Below are 22,913 nucleotides of genomic sequence, written 5' to 3'. Positions count from 1 at the left end.
GTTAGAAATGAATCTGATATGATACCACTTATGTCGTCTCTCTCTCTCATATATATATATATAAAAACATATTTTATGTGTATGTATTTTATGTAATGTATTTCATACACATTACATATAATTATATATATGCAGAGAACATCTCTACTATCTGGAATAATAGACAAGAAACTTGTCAGTGTTACAGAGAGACTAGAAATAGGAGACTTCTTTTTCACTTTTGAATTTTGTATCATGTGCATCTGTTACTATTCTAATAAAGGAGAAGGAATCATTTATTTTAAAAATACTTGTTTATTGCATGGTTCTCTCCAGATTTTGTGTCTAGGCTTACTTTTATTTATTATGAAGTACTTCAGCAAAGAAGAGAAACTGGCATTCAAACATGGCCGGCCAATCACTGCCAGGCTAATTGCCCAAGAGCTTCTCTAAGCAAATATTTCTCACCTATTACAAACCCCACATTCATATAGGTGCCAGAAATAATAAATGGGACAAAACAGAAGCCCCTGTGCAAGGGGAAGTCAGTGAGAGGCAAGGAGACCATGCACATCACTAGTATTTCTCTTCGTATGGCAATTTAACATTGCTGTTCTTTGTCTTTATGAATAATGGGGTTAGGTCAGGTTCCTTGTCATCACAAGTCTTAGAAATCATCTAGAAAACATGTATTTTACACACTAATCTCACAACTAGATAACATATTCAGTACTTCAGTGGTAGAATCTTCAGCTTTTCACACCTTATGCAGTTCTTCTACCATCTACTTCTGTTTCTTCATTCTCAGTTCCCGGGAAGGCATAGATCAGGTCCTGCATAAGTGGGCATGTCAAATGTCTGCTCCATTTCATTTGCAACAATGACAATGAAAATCCAGCATGCAATGTGGCTGAGGTGCTGGGAGCCCCAAACAATGTGGGGGAAAAAGCAGAGGGCATTTCACATCCCAGACGGGACAGGTTTCCATTCCTTACTGAGGGTGGAAGTACTAGAGTGGAGGAGAAGGAGCCAAAAAAATTACTCATATGAAAAAAAAAGCCTTGTCAGCCAGGCGCAGTGGTTCACGCCTGTAATCCCAGCACTTTGGGATGCTGAGGTGGGCGGATCACTTGAGATCAGGAGTTCAAGAGCAGCCTGGCCAACATGGTGAAACCCTGTCTCTACTAAAAATAGAAAAATTAGCCGGGCGCAGTGGCAGGCGCCTGTAACCCCAGTTACTCGGGAGGCTGAGGCAGGAGAATCACTCGAACCCGGGAGGCAGAGGTTGCAGTGAGCCGAGACTGCACCACTGCATTCCAGCCTGGGCAAAAGAGTGAGACTCTGTCTCAAAAGAAAAAAAAAGAAAGAAAAAGAAAAGGAAAAAAAGCCTTGTCTACTGCTTATCGTGATCCTCATTTATCTATGGTTATGTTTTAAAAATTATTTCCTACAGAAATTCTTTCAGCCCTTCCCCATTTTTGAGGGGCGGAGGTGCACATAGTGAAAGATTCGGGTCATCTCAGAGGACACAGGTTCAGAAGCATCTCACTGTTGCAGTGATCCAAACCCAAGTATGTCATTTCTTCCTCAAAATCCCATTTGCTGCTCTTGCTTGGCAGTGAATATTGCTGATGAGGATGAGAGGCATAGGTGAAGAGAAAGGGGTCTTCCTGAGGTGAATGGTATGCAGGGGACTGGACGTAGCTGTTAAAATCCACATGTACTTTCTCTTCATAAAGATTCCCCCCTGGATTTGGCCATAATGGGGGACAGCCAGTTTTGGCTGCAGGTGGCTCCAGTGGAATCTGCTGGTAAAAGGGTTCTGAAGAGTTTTGGGAAGGAGAGAAGCTGCAAGGCCAGCTGGTCAGAGGAAAAGGATAATTGGAATAACAGTTGTCATTAAGATGATTTCTCCCCAAAGCAGCATTTTTACTCCACGTCTGCAGATCGCCGTGATCAGAGTAGACTCCGGAGGCAGAAGGAGGAAGCAGGTCTCCACTACTGTAGGTTCTGCTACTGGACAATTTACGCTTTTCATAGAGCTTCGTGGGGTCCACAGTGGAAGTCTGGTCAGTCAGATCTGTGATTCCTCCCAGACCATAACTCTTGGAGAAGGAAAAGCAATCATTTAGTGAGTTCTGCTGAGGAGTGTTAGCTATTAGATGTCCACTGTAACTACCAGGCAGTTGGACGCCTTCCTGGAAAGACCAAGTTAAAGGTAAACTCCCCTGACTTTGTGTTTCACCTGGAAGAGACTGGAAAGGAAAGTGAAATGCTCGTGTTAATAAGTTAAGCAAATCCAAACCACTACCACAGGCATCCATGAGTTACTCTGCACAAATAAGAGCTCCGTCAGATTTTCCTCATTCCTTACACATTAATACTTGACGCAGAAATACATGCAGCAGCTTGACCACAACCACGACACATTGAAAAAGGCAAAGGCTGCCTGTTTCCGTGTTAAAGCTTACTAACCAGTAAGAGCCACATTTCCCTACATTCTGTGGAGACATGAGTGTACTTAGGATGTCTCACACTCAAACACAAATCTGATATCCTAATTGCCTTTTTTTTTTTTTTTTTTTTTTGAGATGGAGTCTTGCTCTGTTGCCCAGCCAGGCTGGAGTGCAGTGGTGCGATCTCAGCTCACTGCAACCTCCACTTCCCGGGTTCAAGCGATTCTCATGTCTCAGCCTCCCAAGAGCAGGGATTACAGGCGCCTGCTACCACGCCCAGCTAATTTTTGTATTTTCGGTAGAGATGGGGTTTCACCATGTTGGCCAGGCTGGTCTCGAACTCCTGACCTCAAGTGAGCCGCCCGCCTTGGCCTCCCAAAGTGCTGGGATTACAGGCATAAGCCACAGCGCCTGGCCTCTAATTGCCTTTTTGAGAGACTTATAAGGAACTATTCACAAAATATCAAAGTATAACTTCAAAGATTTATATTACACTCAGCACAACTCTCAGGGGTCTCTCGCTCTCATCATTTCCTCCCTTGACTTCTCTGTTTCTTAGTGCTCGTTGGAGTGTGAGAGACCATGGTTGCTGTTGTTTTTTTCTTTTTCCTTTCCTCAAGAGATTTTTCTGTGAATTCATGGGAATTTTGTTGAACCATAAATCAGACCTCTAGAACATGAGTGGTACATTCATTTATTTTTCTAAATGGAAGAAGTATATTATTCTTTAGTTAATTATTTAAAAAAAGGATCTGGTTGAGAATTAAGTTATGCTCTTGTTTAGGTAAAAGTACTTGCTGTTAAGGGGATACTTTTAGGGGGTAGAGAAAAAGGGCTGTGACCAGGTAGATTGGATGAGAGACTGAAATGCCACTTGACTTGTCCCATGGCTGGGAGAAAGGATGAGGAAATAGCCATTTGGGTTTGGGGGGCTCGCATTTCCCTACAACGGACCCACATTACAATTTTTGTTTAAATAAAGTACATTTAGAGCCTCTAGGGATGGACCAGCTCCATCTCTGTTCTCCCAAAAAGACATGAGCAACTTTGAACAGTAGAAAAAGTATGGGAACTACTATAAATATTAAACAGACAAATGCAAGAAAACCTATGCACTGCTGCCCATAAAGCAGTGGACTTCACATCACAGTTTGTCTGTGGGAAAGAGCCTCCACTCCACTATTGCCACCCTAGGACAGCCATCATTTTCGGAAACTGCTTGCTTATTTCATCTTGATAGAATACGCTAAGAAAACAATCTGTTTGGGGATGTATGGAAATTCAGGAGGGCAGGGAGGGGGCGGGCGGTGAAATGCATGAGGTTACTATTTTGTGGAGATCGTTTCAATTGTTTTTGGTTCTTGTCAAATATAAGTTAAGTGCTAATTCAACTTTCTCTTTGTAATTGTAGTAGGGAAGATGATTCTCCAACTACATGGACTTTATGGTTCAGAGCATGCTACAAAGATGGTAGAAAGTAAGAGTAAAGCCTCAGATTTAATTTCTTTGGCACATGTTTGTTTGCAGATGAGCCTGATAATCCATGATTTCTGGCTTTTCCTGTGTCAGCAAGGGACCCAGGAAATCGCTCCCAGCACAGGCGTGGCAAGGTACTGCATGTGTTGAACATACATAATGAAGGATTACCCTGGTCTCTGTGCCCCCCTTCAGGCTCAAGGAGACGGAGGAAGGTGCTGTATGCACTTTCTTCATGGCTCTTCTTGCCTCCGCTTCCAACTTGGTTTCTGGTTTTGGATGATCATGCTCTCCCTTTGACTGAAATGAGACAAGGAAGTAGAAAAGAAACGATATAACACTAACTAGACTGTGCTTCACTCTGTGTCCTGCCCCCGGAGTGGTGTTGCAGTCTCCTATGGTAACAAGACTGGATGAACCTCTGAAGACGCTCCCAAGCCCACCACGCTCCTGCCTGCCTGCCTCTCACCCACCCAGCAAAGCCATAATCACAGTGCTAAGTAACACTTATCAAATGCTTCCTGTGGTATGTGCCGGACACTAATAAACACCCTGTGCGCCTTATATCTCATTTCGTCTTCAGCACAACCCTTGAGGTACATACTATTATTATCACCCCCAGTTTACAGAACAGGAAACTGAGGCACGGAGTGATTATGCCAGCTGGGTAACCTCCTCTAGAAGTGAGGGAGATAGAATTCCCCTACCTGGAGCTGGCCAAAGCTGAGAGTCAATAGTTAAACATTCAGGAATTTTCTAGGCTGATTGTTAAAAATGACTGCAGGCTTGAAATCAGCCACCGTGGGAATATTTCCATTGCCCAAGCTGGCAAATGCTACAAATCAGGACATTTTCTTTTTGGAGAGCTGGTTTACCAGCATCCCACTAATTCAAACCCAGGCAGTCTGAGTCAGGGTCCATTCTTCACCCCTGTTGGTGCCACTGCCCCATTAGTACTCTTACACATTCTACAGAAAACTGGGACGTGGAAGAGGAAAGTCACCTGCTTGGGTTTACAGAGCAAGTAAAAAGTCAGAGCTGGTGTTTGAACTCAGATTTGCTGAAGGCTACCAGTGGCATGTGGCATGCTTAGAAGCACTGTGCTAACCTCAGTGTGACTAGATTAGCTGCCACTTCTCCTGAGGAGTGGAAGCAGCCAGCTCCCCTTCTAGAGCTCCCCAGCACTTCAAACATCTATTAGAAGTGCAGGGGACAGACAAACTTGCTTTCTCAGAGTGTGAGCCCTCGGGGATGGTGCAAGATCTCATTCACCAGTGTATCTCTAGCCTCTGGTGAAACTCCTCAGTAACGAAACTCTCACGTAACTAACTCAAAAATCCAACCTGGAAAAATATAAAGCGTCCGTCGTGCCTCCAGAAGTTGGTGACCGGGAAGCCCCCGTGACCTCGGCAAGGGATGAGCTTCAGAGGCCCATCACAGTTGGGACAGCGTTTCCCTACAAAAGAGCAGAGGAAAATGACTACACCTGGCTGAACCATGTCGGTTGACTCCTGGGCAGCCTTGAAGATTTTAGCCCCGACTGCAGGATGGTAGAGGATAAATCTGGGCACAGTCTCATGAGCTCCCATCCACTAGATATTACCCCTGACCCTCGGAAGCCTGGCCCCCAAAATGGCCCAGATGGGTCTCACACATACATAGGGGAAGTGGTTGCCTACCAAGTAGGGTATTTCACAGGTCAGGGAGGAGCTCTTCTGAGCAGAAAATCCCTCCCTACTTATTTAGTGATATTTGAAATTTTGACCAGGCACAGTGGCTCACACTCGTAACCCCAGCACTTTGGGAGGCCAAGGCAGGCGGATCCACTTGAGGCCAGAAGCTCAAGACTAGCCTGGCCAATATGGTGAAATCACGTCTCTATTAAAAATACAAAAATTAGCCGGCCGTGGTGGTGCACAACTGTAGTCCCAGTTACTCAGGAGGTTGAGGCAAGAGAATCACTTGAATCTGGGAGGTGGAGGTGGCAGTGAGCTGAGATGGCGCCACTGCACTCCAGCCTGGGTGACAGAGCGAGACTCTGTCTCAAAAAATAAAAAAGAGAAGTTCTTTCAACTCACAATTAGAACTAAGGGTCAAGGGGCCAAGCTACATGGGAGAGTGAATGCAGCTACTACATTTTCACAGAGGTGTAAATGACTGATGCCAGGTCCTGATCTAAGAGCAAGTTTGGAAGACAAACTACTGGGAAAAATATAAGGTAACTTGAGGTTTGAAGTGGGCGAGGTACAGGGCACGCTGAATGTATCTATTTCATAATCCAGTGAACGTGTCTAAGAAAATGAACAAATATCTCAGCACGTGATTATGATGTGAACCTAAATGAATGGAATTGAGTCTAACCTTTCACAGCTGCCATTCCACATTAATGCACACATTGAGATCACTTAGGGACCCACAAGAGGTCCAGTGGCAAGTCCAATAAACTACTTTCTTCTAAATTTTACATGGGTCATTGACGAATTAACATTAACCCCTTCAGTGATACATTTTTCATTTTATTTTTGGATGGAGTCTGTCACCCAGGCTGGAGTGCAAGTGGTGCAACCTTGGCTCACTGCAACCTCTGCCTTCTGGGTTCGAGCGATTCTCCTGCCTCGGCCTCCCGAGTAGCTGGGATTACAGGTGCACACCACCACACCCGGCAAATTTGTGTGTGTGTGTGTTTAGTAGAGATGGGGTTCCGCCTTGTTGGCCAGGCTGGTCTCGAACTCCTGACCTCAGGTGATCTGCCTACCTTGGCCTCCCAAAGTGCTAGGATTGCAGGCGTGAGCCACCGCGCCCAGCCATTTTCCCTTTTTTTTTTTGGAGACAGGATCTCACTCTGCTGCTCGGCCTGGAGTGCAGTGGCTCCATTATGGTTCACTGCAGCCTTGACTTTCCAGGCTCAAGCAATCCTTATGCTTCAGCCTCCAGAGTAGCTGTGACCACAGGCATGTGCAACCACACCCGACTAATTTTTAAATTTTTTTTGTATGGGTTGGGGTCTCCTTATGTTGCCCCGGCTGGTCTGGAACACCTGGGCTCAATTTATCCTCTCATCTTGGCCTCCCAAAGTGCTGAGATTACAGGTGTGAGCCACCACGCCTGCCATCTACCCTTTAACAGGAGACTTCAGTCCACTACCTTAACCAAAGGGGGCATTTTTGATGGTAGGTGCTCTGGGTATGGCAGATACGGGGGGTCCTTGCTGGAGCACAAGGGGTCTGGTTGGTTCCCCTCCATATGCTCCGTATCAGAACAGCCTTGGCTGCCACTACACTCCAGGGTGAGCGTTGTGCCCTTGGGCGGTGCTGGGACATAGTGACCCATCCAGTAGGGGCATCTGAGGGATGCCAGCTTTTCTGCTGCTGCCACCAAGCTCTACTCACGCTGCTGCTTCTGCCGGGCCTTGTCACAGATGGCAGGTCTCAGGTAGATCTTGCGTCCCTCCTCTGCGAGGCAGTCGCGGCCGCACACCACCACACCCAGGCAGGACTTCTTGAGGATGCGGGAGTTGTGGTTGTTGGTGTTGCGCATGGCCCAGCTGCTCAGGTGCCGCTGTGCATTCTTGTCCTCCGAGCTGTAGATGTGTTTGGCATAGGAATCTGGCCACTCCTGGAACCAGTCAGTCTTTTTCACGTTCTGATAGAAACACAAAAGATATGACTATAGTTTAAGCTAGAAAACACAGCTGTCACCCACTGTGGAGGGAGTAGATGGGAAGGATGTTTTGGCACTCAGGAGCTGGGCAAGAGACCTTTGGCAAAAGCCTCCCTACATTTAATTCTGACAGTGGGATCAGGGAGCCCAGCACAACATGGCAACTGAGTGCTATGTCTGTCAGGCATTCAGCCGCTGGATCAAAATAAATGGTAGCCCCTGTGAGTTCCATCTGATTGACACTTCCCTAGCCCTCAGTGACACAAGTAATGACCATTTCTCAGTACGAATTTTTGAAGGTTAAGTAATGCTATGCTCTGACACAATAACAGTGGAAAACAGGGCCCTGTGTGGTGGGGTGTGCCTGCAGGAGGCTGAGGTGGGAGGATGACTTGAGGCCAGGGGTTCAAGACCAGCGTGGGCAATGTAGCAAGACCCCTTCTCTAAAAACTCAAAATAAACTGTGGAAAACATTGTGGTGGGATAGTGAGATAATGTCTCGTACCACGCTGTGGTTACCTTGCTGGGAGTCACACAGGTTTATGCAATATCACCAGAGATAAGCAGTGGGAGGGATGAAAAGCCCTGGTTCAGAGAGATCAAAGAGCCACTTTTCCCCCAGAGATTTTCTTCCTTTATCTTTAACCCTACACTCATGTGCCTCAAACATGATGGAGAGTAAGAAAGAGCTTGTTTTGACTGAAAGCGTCTCTGTTATTGCCCGGGATTGGCGCTATGCCCTGTGTATGAACATTTGACTAAACTCTCCTTTAAAACATCAGAGACAAGGAGAGTTGTCATTCAATGGACAAAGTTTCCATTTGCAAGATGAAAAGGTTCTAGAGCTCCTTTGCACAACAGTGTACATATAATTACCACGACTATACTATGCACTTAAACATGGTTAAGATGGTAAGTTTTAAGTTGTGTTTTTGACCAAAATAAAATAATAATTTAAGAAAGGCCAAGGACACAGGACACTCAGTCCTTATAGCACACATTGTTTTGCTCTCTGTGCCTCTGTTTCTTCATCTGTAATATAGGGATGAGACCTGCCTGCCTGAAGAGTTGTTCTGAAGATTAAATACGATTTTATATATATTAAATACTTAGCACAGCACCTAGCATGCTGTAAGCTCTAAATAATTGTTAGTCACTGATGCTGTGGCTCATATTCCTAGGCCCTACATTGGTGCACAGATGCTGCATTTGACAGACCCTCCCTTGTTCTTAGAATGAGAATCAGTAAGCAGTGTCAGCAGTCAAACTTAGGCTGTGTCCATGCCCTATGGCTTTCAGAGACTTAGCATGGTGTAAGAACATTTTTCATCTAGAAGGTTCTAGAAGGTCAAAATAGAAGATTCTAGAAGGTCCAGAAGAAGAGACTAGGTTGCTTCTTCTTTGCTTTCCCAACCAGAAAGCATAGCCCACAATATAAAAGAAGACAAATTTTAGAAGAAAAAAGTAAAAGTGTCAGGATTGATGGGCATTTATTGAGTTAGAATTCAAATTTAGAACGTGCCAAAGAACTTTGTAACTTGAGACTCTGGGCAAGTAACTTTGTCTTTAAAGCCTGTTTTGCTCTTCTCTAAAACTGGAACATTGATTAAACCTGCCTCACAAAAGTGCTGTGAAGAGCAGATGTGTTGTAAACTATAGATTCCATATAACGATACTTGTTGAATGGAATGTCACAGGGCCTGAGGTGGTCTGAGGAAATATAAATGAGAGGTTTTAGGTACATGCAGGGTAGTACTATTTGGTGGTTAAGAGCTGCAGTGAGCAAACTAGGACCCATAGGCCAAATCCTGCCCATTGCCTGTTTTTGTAAATAAAGTTTTATAGAAACTGATCTATGTTCATTCACTTAAGTGTTGCCTATGGATGTTTTTACACCACCGCAGCAGAGACTCTATGGCCCACAAAGACTGCAATATTTACTATCTGACCCTTCACAAAGAGTCTGAGATTCCTGGCTGCAAGCTTGGACTCTGGAGGTACACTGTCTTTCTGGGTATGAGTCTTAAGCAAGTTATTTTCTCCTCAGTGCCTCTGTTTCCAGCTCTGTAAAATGGGGTAACATGAGTCCCCAGAGGGAGGTTTTGAGGACTTACTGAATTAACATACACGATGCACTTAAAACAGTGCCTCGCATGCAGCAGGTTCCTCCTCAATATTAACTGTTATTCTATCAGATCTGGAACTGCCCTCAGCCAGTCAATGCAGTTTTAAGAGTCACTGGCTTTCGGGAGAGAGAAGACCCAGTAGAGGTCACTTCATGCTTTAAACCTTGCCAAGCCGAATGCAAGATAAGAGTCCAAGTCCCGGCTGGGCAAGGTGGCTCATGCTTGTAATCCTAGCACTTTGGGAGGCTGAGATGGGTGGATCACCTGAGATCAGGAGTTCAAGACCAGCCTGCCCAACATGGTGAAACCCCGTCTCTACTAAAAATACAAAAAATTATCCAGGTGTGGTGGTGGGCGCCGGTAATCCCTGCTTCTTGGGAGTCCAAGGCAGGAGAATCACTTGAATCTGGGAGGTGTAGGTTGCAGCGAGCCAAGATCGTGCCATTGCACTCCAGCCTGGGCAACAAGAGTGAAACTCTGTCTCAATAAAAAATAATAATAATAAAAGAGTCCAAGTCCCTATAAAATAAAAGCTTAATTAGTACACCTCTTGTTCCACAAACTTCCTTCTCATGGCATGACAGTGGCTGGCCCTTTGTGTGCTGTGCTGTAACTACTGCGGTTTGGGAGGGGGAAGGGTATAAATACTAGGGGGGTTACATCTGGAGAAGTTCCCTGTGGTCCTTTAGGTAGTTACAGCAGAGATTCCCAGATGGCCAGGCCAGAATGCTGGTTGGACCATTTGCTTTCCCAGACTGTCCCTTCTCCTCCCCAGTTCCCTAGTAATTTTGGGCTTGCTGAGACTCAATGCCCGGGTGAGAGAAGCTCCCCAGGCAGCATGCCTCCTGCTCTCTCCACCCACCTTATCTTCCCTTCCTTCCTTCCTTTTTCTGACCCAAAGCTGCAAACAGTGCTCTCTTGTTTTCTGTCACAGAAATACCATAGAAAGCATAATAGAGTATCTTACCTTTTGAAATAATAATGTAGGTTAAAACATTAAAATGTGTACTTTTGGCCAGGAATAGTGGCTCACACCTGTAATCCCAGCACTTTGGGAGGCCAAGGCTGGATAATCTCTTGAGCCCAGGAGTTCAAGACCAGCCTGGGCAACACAGTGAGACCGTCTCCCCTAAAAATAGATTTTTTTTCTGAGTGTACTTTCCTCTAATATTGAACTGTAAAAAACTACTGGTGCACTTGAATTATTCCAACATAAAGCACAGTTGTCAGGATAGCAGAGATGAGGGCAAGGTAGACTTAGAGGAAAGCTGAGATTTTCATGCTTTAAAGGTAAGTGGCCTCTTTAGGTTGGTCAGAGCCATAGACCTCATGAACCAGAAGGAGTGGAATGTATTTGTGAGAACATCTCAGATGTTCTGATTAAAGCAAAGACTCCTTGCTTGTAGAGGAAGAATTGGTCTCTACCATCCTTTAAGCTTTTTTCTGATAGTCCCTCCACTGGTATGTTAGTTTTCCTGTTCTATTAATAATGCAGTAATAGCCAGGTGCAGTGACTCGCCCCTGTAATCCCAGCACTTTGGGAGGCCAAGGTGGGTGGATCACTTGAAGCCAGAAGTTTGAGACCAGACTGGCCAACGTGGTGAAACCCCATCTCTATGAAAAATACAAAAATTAGCCAGGCATGGTGGCGCATGCCTGTAATCCCAGCTACTCAGGAGGTTGAGGCAAAAGAATTGCTTGAACCTGGGAGGCAGAGATTGCAGTGAGCCAAGATCATGCCACTGCACTCCAGCCTGGGTGACAAGAGTTCTTTGTCTAAAAAAAAAAAAAAAAAAAAAAGCAGTAATAATTTAGACAATGTATGGACTGAGAACATTACTAGGAGTAAATGTACTCACATCAAGCTAGTCTCTGGGCCATTTATTCATGCCTGGTCTTTGACCTGGACGTTTAGTGGGGTCTTTGATGTCTTTTTACACTGAAATTAAGAGAAAACCCAGCTCTCAATAATGCAAAGGAACTCAAGTGTCAGACGGATGATTGTGATTTCTGAAACCTGTTTAAACCAAGGCCTCAGAGAGGTAAAATTTAATAAGAAACAATAATCATTTCTTCATGTTTAGCAAATCCCCACAAAATACTTTCTTCTTTTTAGATCCTTTGTTTGTTTTAATTTCTAACTTTTCATGAGTAACTCTTTGTTTTTCCTTTTAGTTAAGAAGTTTATAATTGAAAGGGAATATTTCTAAGGTTTCCAACAGGTAGACTTAACTAATTTATATTTTATAATCTCCTGGGTAACATCATTGGGGGCTTAACTGATATTTTGATGACTTCTGGGTACAATTTTTTACTAACGTATTTAATCCTCTAACTCAATCAAAATCTTTGTAGCTCTATGCACTCCTAGAACACCCTTCATCCTCACCTCATTCTAATTTGTTCAACTACTTGAAGTTTTAAGAGGGTACCTGAAGAAATTAAGTATTGTTATATAAAACTAATAAAGTAAAATACAAATTCTGAAATAAAGTATCAAAAATATCTACATTATCATACGATCATATTATGAAATTGATTTTCATTTGGAATATAGTCTGCACTTGTATAAAGCAATTACCTTCCAGATTTTCATTAATTATATAGCTTATTCATTACTTATAAATAAATGTTTCCAAGTAGAACAGGAATAGCAAACAAACATACTTTAAAGCAAATTATATAGAGGTACAAAAATCAGATATTATGGAAAACAGAAAAAAAATCTTCAACCAACGTTTTGATTTACACACAACTTTTCAAGAACTTATCTCTTCTGGGCCAACTGGAAATAAAACGTGAAGTGTTACCAAGCAAAGAAATTCAATTCAACAAAATGCTTCTGTGTTTGTTCAAGAATTACTCCTTAGGGCAGGCATGGTGGGGAATGTCTACCCAGTAGGCTAAGGCAGAAGGTTGCTTGAGCTCAGGAGTTCAAGACCAGCTTAGGCAAGATAGTAAGACCCCCATCTCAAAAAAAAAAAAAAAAAATTACTGATTACTCTTTAGACTAATCCTGGTATTTCTTAGTCAAGAAATCAAAACTCAGGACAGGCCAGGTGCAGTGGTTCAGGCCTGTAATCCCAGCACTTTGGGAGGCTGAGGTGGGCAGATCACAAGGTCAGGAGATCAAGAGCATCCTGGCTAACACGGTGAAGCCCCGTCTCTACTAAAAATACAAAAAATTAGCCAGGCGCAGTGGCGGGCACCTGTAGTCCCAGCTACTCAGGAGGCTGAGGCAGGAGAATCGCTTGAACCCGGGAGGCAGAGGTTGCAGTGAGCTGGGATCACACCACTGCACTCCAGCCTGGGCGACAGAGCGAGACTCCGTCTGAAAAAAAAAAAAAAAAGACTCAGGACAAAGTTCCTTATTTACTCTGAAAACACTAAACTATGCCAAGTTACCCCAGCTTTCAAACTCTGTCTGTATTCTCTTTTCGCTTCCCTTTTCCACTCCACCCAGCTAAGCAAGGGACCTGCTGCAGGGCACCAGCAGATGCAGTAATGCTCCTATCTGCATCACACCAGAAGCACAAAGTGGCAGAAGAATTCTGGTCCCAATTGCAGAGGCCCCAGTGATCGTGGGAGCCCATATAGGTAGGGCTGTCTCAGGGAAGTTCAAATGACCCTTGAGGTCAAGGATGGAGACAAAGGAAATTTGTCTATCAAAAATACAAAAATTAGCCAGGCATGGTGGCACATGCCTGTAATCCCAGCTACTCAGGAGGTTGAGGCAAAAGAATTGCTTGAACCTGGGAGGCAGAGATTGCAGTGAGCCAAGATCATGCCACTGCACTGCATGCCACAAAGGAAGTCTGTCTCTGCAAAAGAGAAGCCCAAAATTGTAAACAAACATGAATATCTGAGCTCTCTCTGTGAATCCATGTGTCCACACGTAATCAGAACAAGCCAGTTGTAGTACTCAGATTTAGCTGGCTAAAATCATAGTCCAGGAATGAACTAATCAGAACTGTGGCCCCTTTGCAGTTGACTTTACTATTCTATACTAGAGAATGTTCTCTCTACAAAAAAAAAAAAAAAAGTACTTAAACCTTGTAATTTTGTGAGTTAATGGCTTGGGGTGGCTTTGGCCATGGGTTTAATCTGCAAACTGCTCAGTGTGTAGGAACAAAATGATCCAGGGTGTTTGTTGGTTGTAGTGCTATTGGCACAATCTGAACTGAGAGAAACTGGCTGGTATTTGAAACACAGTGGGTGCTCTCCTCTCACTAGTGAAATGGGTACTATTTAAGAGAAAAAGGAACTGAATTTCTTCCCAATTTTCAACCAGAAGAAAATAATTCGTAGAGATTCAAAGTTCTCTAAAGTATTACAATCAGTACTAATAAGAGTGTGACACTCTCCAGGACCATGTAATCCACATTTTAAATCAAGACTAAATCAACACCAGACATTTGCTGCTTGGATCAAGCAAACCTTAAAGCAATTAGATTTGAACTTTCTAGGTGCAAATGTAATTTAAGGGGAATAGGAAGGGAAAGCAAATTGGCTTGAAATAAAGACAGTTTTATCAATAATGGTTTAAGCTGGCTGGGCACAGTGGCTCATGCCTGTAATCCCAGAACTTCAGGAGGCTGAGGCAGGCAGATCACTTGAGGCCAGGAGCTCGAGACCAGTCTGGCCAACATGGTAAAACCCCATCTCTACTAAAAAAATACATATATATAAAAATTAGCCAGGCGTGGTGGTGTGCGCCTGTAGCCCCAGCTACATGGTAGGCGGAGGCACGAGAATTGCTTGAACCCGGGAGACAGATAGGTTGCAGTGTGCCAAGATCACACCACTCCACACTCCAGCCCAGGCAAAAGAGAGACTCTTGTCTCCAAGAAAAAAAAAAAAAAAAAATTTAAGTCAAGTGCCTGCATTTCTGGGCTGGTTTCCCACAGGTTATATTGAAGAGAAATGGAATCAAAATGGAGGAATGGCCAGAAAAAAGTGAAATGAGGATTTGTAAAGACACACACAACATAAAGGAGGCAACACACAGGAAACAAATACAAGAGAGGAAAGATTTACTAAGGACAAGTGAAGCTGGAAGAATTGAGGACTTTCTAAGCCCTAGGATCTGATCTTGACATTTTCCAGCCCAAGATTAACGGCTTTCTACTACCTGTAAAACAACAGAGTCCTCTTAGGATGGCCTGCTTCCAAACCACCAGTAGTCCCCAAAATCTTCATGCTGAACACTTGTGCACAACTCTCTAAAATGTGAACATTTGAGTCTTCAGACCCTGGTTCCCTACAAGGACCTTGAAAGTCAACGCCCCTGCCAGGATGGTTATATGGAAATGGCTTGTGTAGTATCAAGCAGAGAGTAATGCAACTCATTACATTATGTTTCCTTCCTGTTGTCCAGGCCAGCATGTTTCCTAAATTCAGACTGTTGCTGAATTCAGACTGTTGTTGTAGTTAATGACATAAGTAATAGATGATTGATTTAATTTTTTTTTTTTCTCTAACCTTACACAAACTCTTCTGGCCTTGTTCCCCATGCCAGGGTCATGTTGAATTACACACTCCTTCTTTCAAACTCCTCTAGCATTTTTCTACAAGGCATTGATTCTCTATTTAAGCAGTAATCTTGTTCCACTAGCCCAGAAGATCATGAGCATTTCCAAGGAAGTTAACGTAGCTTAATGGCCCCAGTATCCCTGAGCCTACTGCAGTGTCTCCCACATTTCAGTTTCTCAAAAACGTCTGATATCTTAGTGAGGATATTACTGCTCACTGTTGTCAAAATTAACCCATAAGCCTTGATGTATCTGAACTATTTAAAGACACATGGAGTTTCTCAGATCAGAAGATGCAACTGGTAATCATTTTGAAACTTGAAAGGCCAGGCGCGGTGGCTCACGCCTGTAATCCCAGCACATTGGGAGGCCGAGGTGGGTGGATCAGGAGGTCAGGAGACTGAGACCATCCTTGCTACCATGGTGAAACCCTGTCTCTACTAAAAATACAAAAAATTAGCCTGGCGTGGTGTCAGGCGCCTGTAGTCCCAGCTACTTGTGAGGCTGAGGCAGGAGAATGGCCTGAACCCGGGAGGTGGAGCTTGCAGGGAGCCTAGACAGCGCCACTGCACTCTAGCCTGGGCAACAGAATGAGACTCCGTCTGAAACAAAGAAAGGAAGAAAGAGAAGGAAGGAAGGAAGGAAGGAAGGAAGGAAGGAAGGAAGGAAGGAAGGAAGGAAGGAAGGAAAAGAAACTTGAAACTTGAAGCATGTGAAAGGATAAACAGAAAAGGAATTCTCCTACGTGTTTTATAACTAATAATTCTGGCAAGAATATAAAATTATGAATATAAATTATAAATGATTTGGATCGATGGGGCAGAGAGTGGAATTAGAAAAATTTATAATCATAATAAGCCATTACATTTGATCCTTTAAACCACATTTGTTAAATGCCAAATATGTAGTCTGGGGAACATCAACTCCTGAAGGGCTTCAGGAAAAACATTTCATGGTCAAAAATAAGTTGGGTTTACACTGCCTAACACAGCCTCCTTGGGAGACCCACCAATGCACAGGATGGTGAGAAAGACTCCATGCCTGCAGTCAAGAAATCTGGTTAACCTTGTTGAACCTCGTATTGCTCTTTTTCTTTCTTCACAGTACCTATTAAAATTCCATGTAACTTGTACTCTACAGAATATATTTAGGGAACAGTATTCTAAACATCTTAGAGACTGAGGCAGGATATGTGGAGAATTACTATTTTCATTCTACAGGAGGTAGCTAAGACTTAAGAAAATCAATTTCTCCAGTCTCACACAGATTCTAAACAATGGAGCCACTTATTAACGAATTCCATATTCAACATTTGTTGTTTCATACACGTCAGGCACTGTGCTAGGCACAAGGCTGACATTTCTAGAATTCTAGACTATTAGAACTAATAGGTACATACCAGACCATTTGGCGCAACCCCCTCATTTTCAGAGAGGAAAGGAAGTTTCAGAAAAGGTAAACAACTCAAGGCTCTACAAAAAAAAAAAAAAAAGGAGGTGGAGCTAGAATTCAAATCTAGGGCATTTGTCTCCAAGTCCTGTACTTTTCATAGTATACCCCTCTGTCTCCAGATATGCTCACACAATATAAAATCTAATGCCTGGAAATCTTTCCAAGAGCTCAAGTGTTTCTTGGTCCTATGATAAAGCTAGCATAAACCCAGATGAGGATGGTATTCTCTCTACTCAGAAAATACTAAGGAATATTTGCATTTTTAATCATTTCCCTGACATATTTAACAAATTGGAAGACACTTAGCTATTTCCATGAGCAATCTTAGTACTTTTTAATGAACTATAAATACATTTCTAAAACCAAATGTGCAGTTTTTGCTATAAATTTCTCAGTTTAATGTCCTAGGTAGCTGCAAATACTTTCATTTTTGGAAATTCATGTTGGAACATGAACTTTTATGAGCCTCAGGTTTCCCTATAGGAAAGAGGTCTTCATCTCTTTTTTATGGATCTGATGAGGAATTGTGTCCCAGAAAAAAATGCCTGTTAAGACACAGTGTCACCCACCATTTCATGGGGTTCTCAAACTCACTAAAACTCTTGCTATAGAATGTGACACTGTAAAGTCTTCTACGTATCTGTTTACTTCAACTCTTGATTTCGTGTCTGTCCAACTTCTATTTGGGTGTTGCAATCATGAAGTTAGAAATAGGTGAAAATATGGGTCCTGGAGCCAAGAGCAATTAAGGTTTACTTTAAAGTATCTCCACAACAGTGACAATAATTGTAATACTAATTAAGAGCAACAACAAACACAAATCCCTAAAATAGATATTTGCATATGATTCAACTGTGGTTTCTAGAACCATGGATGGAAAGTGGGGCACACTTTTGTTCTCCAGATCTGTCCCAAGACCTACCAAGAGAGGATATAGATGTGGGGTCGGGGGTGGTGGGAGGGGTAGAGGGGGTGAGGTTGGAAGTTAAGAAAAAGCATAAAGAGAAACAAAAGGAAGTCTTCGTTAGAAATTCTGGATCAGTTACAAAGATAGGGGAATCTCTATTCCCTCTCCTCTGCTTCTGATAACTCAGATTCCTTATCACCCAGAATCAGGCAGATGGGACTGACTTTTTCATGACTTGGTACTGGTCTAGTCACCTTTTCAAACAAGTTCTAGTGAAAATATCTTAAATGTTAATAAAGGAAGCCAAGGAAGTAAACAATGATATATATGGAAAATCAGTATTAAACAAGTAATGTGTGCCTATAATTCCAGCTACTTGAGAAGCTGAGACAGAAGGGTTGTTCGAGGCCAGTAGTTTGAGACCAACCTGGGCAGCATTGTGAAACCCTCCTCTCAAAAAACATTTTTTTTTTCAATTAGCCAGGAGTGATGGCACATGCCTGTGGTCTCAGCTTCTCAGGAGGCTGACGCAGGAGGATCACTTGAGCCCAGGAGATTGAAACTGCAGTGAGCTATGATGGTACCACTGCATTCCAGCCCGGGAGACCAGGCAAATCCCATCTTAAAAAAAAAAAAAGTCAGTTGCCAAATAAAATGTGAAATGAAGTCTCTCTATTTTCAGTGCATGTATGGTATTTACAAAATAGGAGGAGAAGAGGCCAGGCTGTTTACGCCTGTAATCCCAGCACTTTGGGAGGCAGAAGCGAGTGGATTGCTTGAGCCCAGGAGCTCGGGACCAGCCTGGGCAACACAGCGAAGCCCTGTCTCTACATACACACACACACAAATACAAAAATTAGCTTGGTGTGCCTGTGGTCCCAGATAGGCAGGGGGATCACTTGAGCCCAGGAGTTCAAGACCAGCCTGGGCAACACGGCAAAACCCCATCTCTACAAAAAATACAAAAATTAGCCAGCTGTGTTGGCATGCGCCTATGGTCCCAGCTACTTGGGAGGTTGAGGTGGGACAATCACTTGAACTCAGGAGGCTGAGGCTGTAGTGAGCTGAGGTCGCATTACTGCACTCCAACCTAGTTCACAGAGCCAGACCCTGCCTCAAAAAAAAAAAAAAAAAAAGAAAAAGTGGAGAAAGAAAAGAAAAGGAAAGAAAGAAAGGAAGGAAGGAAGGAAGGAAGAAAGGAAAGAAGGAAGGAAGGAAAGAAAGAAAAGAAAGAAAGAGAAAGGAAAGAAAGAAAGAAAGAAAGAAAGAAAGAAAGAAAGAAAGAAAGAAAGAAAGAAAGGAAGGAAGGAAGGAAGGAAGGAAGGAAGGAAGGAAGGAAGGAAGGAAGGAAGGAAGGAAGGAAGACAAGAAGGCAAGGCAAGGCAAAGGAAAGAGAAGAAAGAAAGAAGAGGAAAAAGACAAAAGGAAGAAGAGCATGCTGTATTCCACAAGAGAACAATATCATCTGGATTCCAGCACATTCCAGTTAGACATGAATCTGAGTTAAAACTATCACTACAGCAAATAAGGTTGTATGAGGACTTGCGCATAAAAAAGAGTCAATTTATGGCCAAATAAATTATCATGGGTTTTATCATACCATCTAGCCAGAGCGAGGGCAACCTGAGTCAAGCCAACTTTTAAAGACAATGGAAGTAGAAATTTCTTTGCATCAGTCTCTAAGTGTGGGAGTCTGGTAAGTAAAGACCCACTCCAATCATAGGTCTTGCCATCTCTTCTTAAAATCCCTCAGTCAGCTGTCCAGCTGAAGCTCTGGGGGAGAGGAATTTACCCAGCGAACCCTCACCAATTGCCTTCCAGGTCTCCGCATGTTAATAGTCAAGACTTCATAGCCCAATGCTGAAGGCAGATTTTTATAGCAAGTACGTACCTGTGGCAGCTTCACATCATTAATATCCCAGCTTAATATCTCTTTGTCTTCAGAATCAAAGTCATCAGGTTCCATGATAAGGTCAGGCCAGCCAAGGTTTTCACCTATTCGACTCCCCTCAGAAGTGCTTGAGAATTTTGTTCTCAAAGGTTCTTGATATAGCTGGATTGGCCCACTCAAGCACCTTAGACCAGGAGATTGTTTTCTAGGGCTAAAAAATAAATTATATTAGTATTGGCCATTAAAGAGATTTTTAAAAATCAGTGCTCCTCTGCCAGAAAAACCTGTTTCACTGACATTTTTGCAAGTACCAACATACTAATAAAAAACAAAACATAGGAGCCATTAGTGATTTTACTTAAAAGTTGGCCATCGGGAATTACAAGCATGTGATCATTGCTTTCACCCTTGGGTTTGGGCTTGCTTTCTCATTGCAAGATCCTTAGCAGAGTAGTGAAGGCCTTAGCAGAGACAGTTGTCATCTGTAAACAATGGCTAGGACCTTTTCCTGCTAGGGCAGGAGGATACTAGCTTGGAGTTGTTTCCACAGAAATGCCTTCATAAATTAGCTAATGTGTGGTTGAAGCTGCAAGAGGGGAACATCACATTGAATTTATCTAGAAAAAATATACATATATATATATATATATATGTTTTTTTTTTTTTTTTTTTTTTTTTTGAGACAGAATCTCACTTATTCACCCAGGCTGGAGTGTGATGGTGCGATCTCGGCTCACTGCAACCTCCGCCTCATGGGTTCAAGCAACTCTCCTGCCTCATCCTCCCCAGTAGCTGGGATTACAGGCATGTGCCACCACACACAGCTGATTTTTGTATTTTTAGTAGAGACGGGGTTTCACCCTCTTGGCCAGCCTGATCTCGAACTCCTGACCTCAAGTGATCCACCCACCTCAGCCTCCCAAAGTGTCGGGATTACAGGCGTGAGCCCCCGCACATGGCCAGAAAAAAATATATTTGAAAATCCAAATCACCATAAAGATTAGTTTTGGTCTCTGCAATAAATCCTGTGTGCACTATATATCTTCAAATATTATCAACTAATATGCTTATATCTGATTCATCTGAAACAGGGTTACTTAACCTTGGCACTACTGACATTTTGGACCAGATAATTCTTTGCTGTTGGGAGATTTTGCATGTTGTAAACTGTTTGGCAGCATCCCTGTTCTCTACCCATTAGGTGCTAGCAACTTGTAATCCCAACACTTTGGGAGGCCAAGACAGATGGATCACTTAAGTCTAGGAGTTCAAGACCAGCCTGGGAAACATGGAGAAACCCTGTTTGTATAAGAAGTACAAAACACTAGCTGGGCGTGGTGTTGCGTGCCTGTAGTCCCAGTTACTTTGGGAGGCTGAGGCGGGAGGATTACCTGAGCCCAGGAGGTTGAGGCTGCAGTGAGTCAAGATTGTGTCACTGCAAGCCAGCCTGGGTGACAGAGTGAGACCTTGTCTCAAAAAATAAGTAAATAAATGAACGAATAAGTAAAAGTTTGTTCAAATGGCATTTCTTCCCTCACGAGAAATACTGCTCTAATTTCTAACTATAATTGGCTAAAGGAGATTTACAAAGAAAAAAAAAGAAAAAAGAAAGAAAATTTGAAATGTTCTACCCTGAGGAAAAAAATGAATAATTTTGCAGATGAAAGGTACTTGTTAGTAGGCTATGAAGTGAAACATGTTCACATGTGTAACATTTCATTTATTGGTACTCTTATAAAACAAGAGACATAATGATGTTATGTAGAGCTATTTAACAGGGAACTCAAACTGCAAGGCAGATTAATAGCCTAAGCTTTGGCAAGATCCATGAACTCTGTTCTTTAGTTTTTATTGTTTTCGTTTTTGTTTTACTTTTTGAAATGGAGTCTCATTCTTATCACCCAGGCTGGAGTACAGTGACACGATCTCAGCTTACTGCAGCCTCCACCTCCGGGGTTCCAGCGATTCTCTTACCTCCGCCTCCCAAGCAGCTGGGATTACAGGCGCGCACCATCACACCCAGCTAATTTTTGTATTTTTAGTAGAGACAGGGTTTCACCATGTCGAAAAGGCTGATCTTGAACTCCTTTCCTCAGGTGATCCACCCGTCTCTGTCTCCCAAAGTGCTGGGATTACAGGCATGAGCCACCGTGCCTGGCCTGTTCTTTAGTTATTTAGTGTTATATGATCCTAGTACTTGTCAATCACTGAACTCTACCAAGGGAAAGTGTATGTATATAGAAGACTGTTGACCTGAACATAAGAATGAAGTCCTTTTTTTTTTCTTTTACGTGTGTGCTCTAGATGTCCAGAGAAATTTCTCTAGTAACAAACTATAGAAATGATCCTTGAAAGTACAGTCTTTATAAATGAAATTCTTGACCATTAAATGACAAGCTAATCAGAGTCTCTTCCTTTCTGTTCCACATACCCGTACTGAGCTACAAGCTAGTGGTTGCAGAGCATGAAGTTTCTGTTCCCCAACTGAATGTTGATTTTCAAGACTAAATCCTCATGGATTTTAAGTAAAATTCTATGTTTAGGAAACAAACATTGTGTTACTGAAGAAATATTGCCGCAAACTGATTCTAATTCAAAGGACTTAAATAACAGGTATAGAAGAAGCAGATATCAAGCAGCAGTTCCATGTACTTACCCCGAACAGTAACGATATCGTCTCTGATGCTGCAAATTTTGTTATAACTAATTAGAATAGATCTACTTTTTAAAAACCTTGGGAAATAAGATTCATATTTTCAAAAATCAAAAACATTGCTATAAAGCCTAGGCAACATAGACATAACTCTTTTGTTTTTAAATTAGGGGAAGAATAATACAGAAAATTTCATTACAGAACAACTGTGTTATTTTTTAGATTTTCTCCCGATATTAATATTTGCTAAGCGAATGAGCATTAATTTAATATTTCCCTAAAAGTTAAGAACAAAACATAGGAAAGAAGAAAAAACCATTTTACAGCCCTTAAGTAAACTCTGTTTTCCTCTTCTAGGACTGAAAAACTACACTTGTCAAGACTACTTTTTTAAAAGCGACTTGCGCAAACTATATTCAATTTTCATCATTTCTACAGAAAAATGAACTAGAACAAATGAAACCCTGTAGGAATGGAGTGGTCGTTGCCGCATCCCTTACATTTGCCTCTCCACGGGATTTCTGGCTTCCTTACCTTCTAACTTCTTACGGAGAAGCAGACAGAACTGTGTCGTGAAAATCTTACTGCTGGTTCAAGTCCCAGCAGGCTCTGGTCATTTTCTGAGCAGACGCTGTTCCCTACTCCAGGTCAGGGTACACTATGCTAATGAGTTCTGGCAATGGTCCAATCAAAATCTAGATGCTCTAGGCTCTGGATAGGTAAGAGCAGCCTGGGAGTCACTTAACCAGCCTGATTCTTCTCAGAATGCCAGCAATGTGATG

The 22,913-nt window shown here is 42.7% G+C and overlaps 1 protein-coding gene and 1 pseudogene across 1 annotated transcript; both read right to left on the bottom strand.

Annotated features, from left to right (window-relative positions):
• Positions 1–279: 279 nt before the first annotated feature.
• GCM1 (glial cells missing transcription factor 1) lies at positions 280–22,795 on the bottom strand. Its single transcript, XM_015136485.3, has 6 exons — positions 22,666–22,795; positions 19,479–19,689; positions 7,301–7,553; positions 5,255–5,367; positions 4,083–4,211; positions 280–2,234 (listed from the first exon to the last, which is right to left on the bottom strand). The coding sequence occupies exons 2-6, from the start codon at positions 19,551–19,553 to the stop codon at positions 1,494–1,496; spliced, it is 1,311 nt and encodes a 436-aa protein (XP_014991971.1). The 5' UTR covers positions 19,554–19,689; positions 22,666–22,795; the 3' UTR covers positions 280–1,493.
• On the bottom strand, positions 21,739–21,842 carry LOC114677953 (small nucleolar RNA U3; annotated as a pseudogene).
• Positions 22,796–22,913: the final 118 nt, after the last annotated feature.

Source organism: Macaca mulatta, chromosome 4, assembly GCF_049350105.2.
Source record: "Macaca mulatta isolate MMU2019108-1 chromosome 4, T2T-MMU8v2.0, whole genome shotgun sequence".
In the NCBI taxonomy this organism is placed as follows: Eukaryota; Metazoa; Chordata; class Mammalia; order Primates; family Cercopithecidae; genus Macaca; species Macaca mulatta.
The sequence above is the reverse complement of the archived record's forward strand: the minus strand, read 5'-3'. Positions and strand labels throughout refer to the sequence as shown.

Excerpts from the sequence above, each read along its gene's own strand:
- GCM1 (XM_015136485.3), bottom strand. The coding sequence starts at position 19,553 with ATGGAACCTGATGACTTTGATTCTGAAGACAAAGAGATATTAAGCTGG. Across the intron at positions 7,554-19,478 it reads ATGATGTGAAGCTGCCACAG|AACGTGAAAAAGACTGACTG; the intron begins GTACGTACTTGC and ends TGTTTCTATCAG. Across the intron at positions 2,235-4,082 it reads AGGGGGGCACAGAGACCAGG|TCTCTTCCAGGTGAAACACA; the intron begins GTAATCCTTCAT and ends TTTCCTTTCCAG.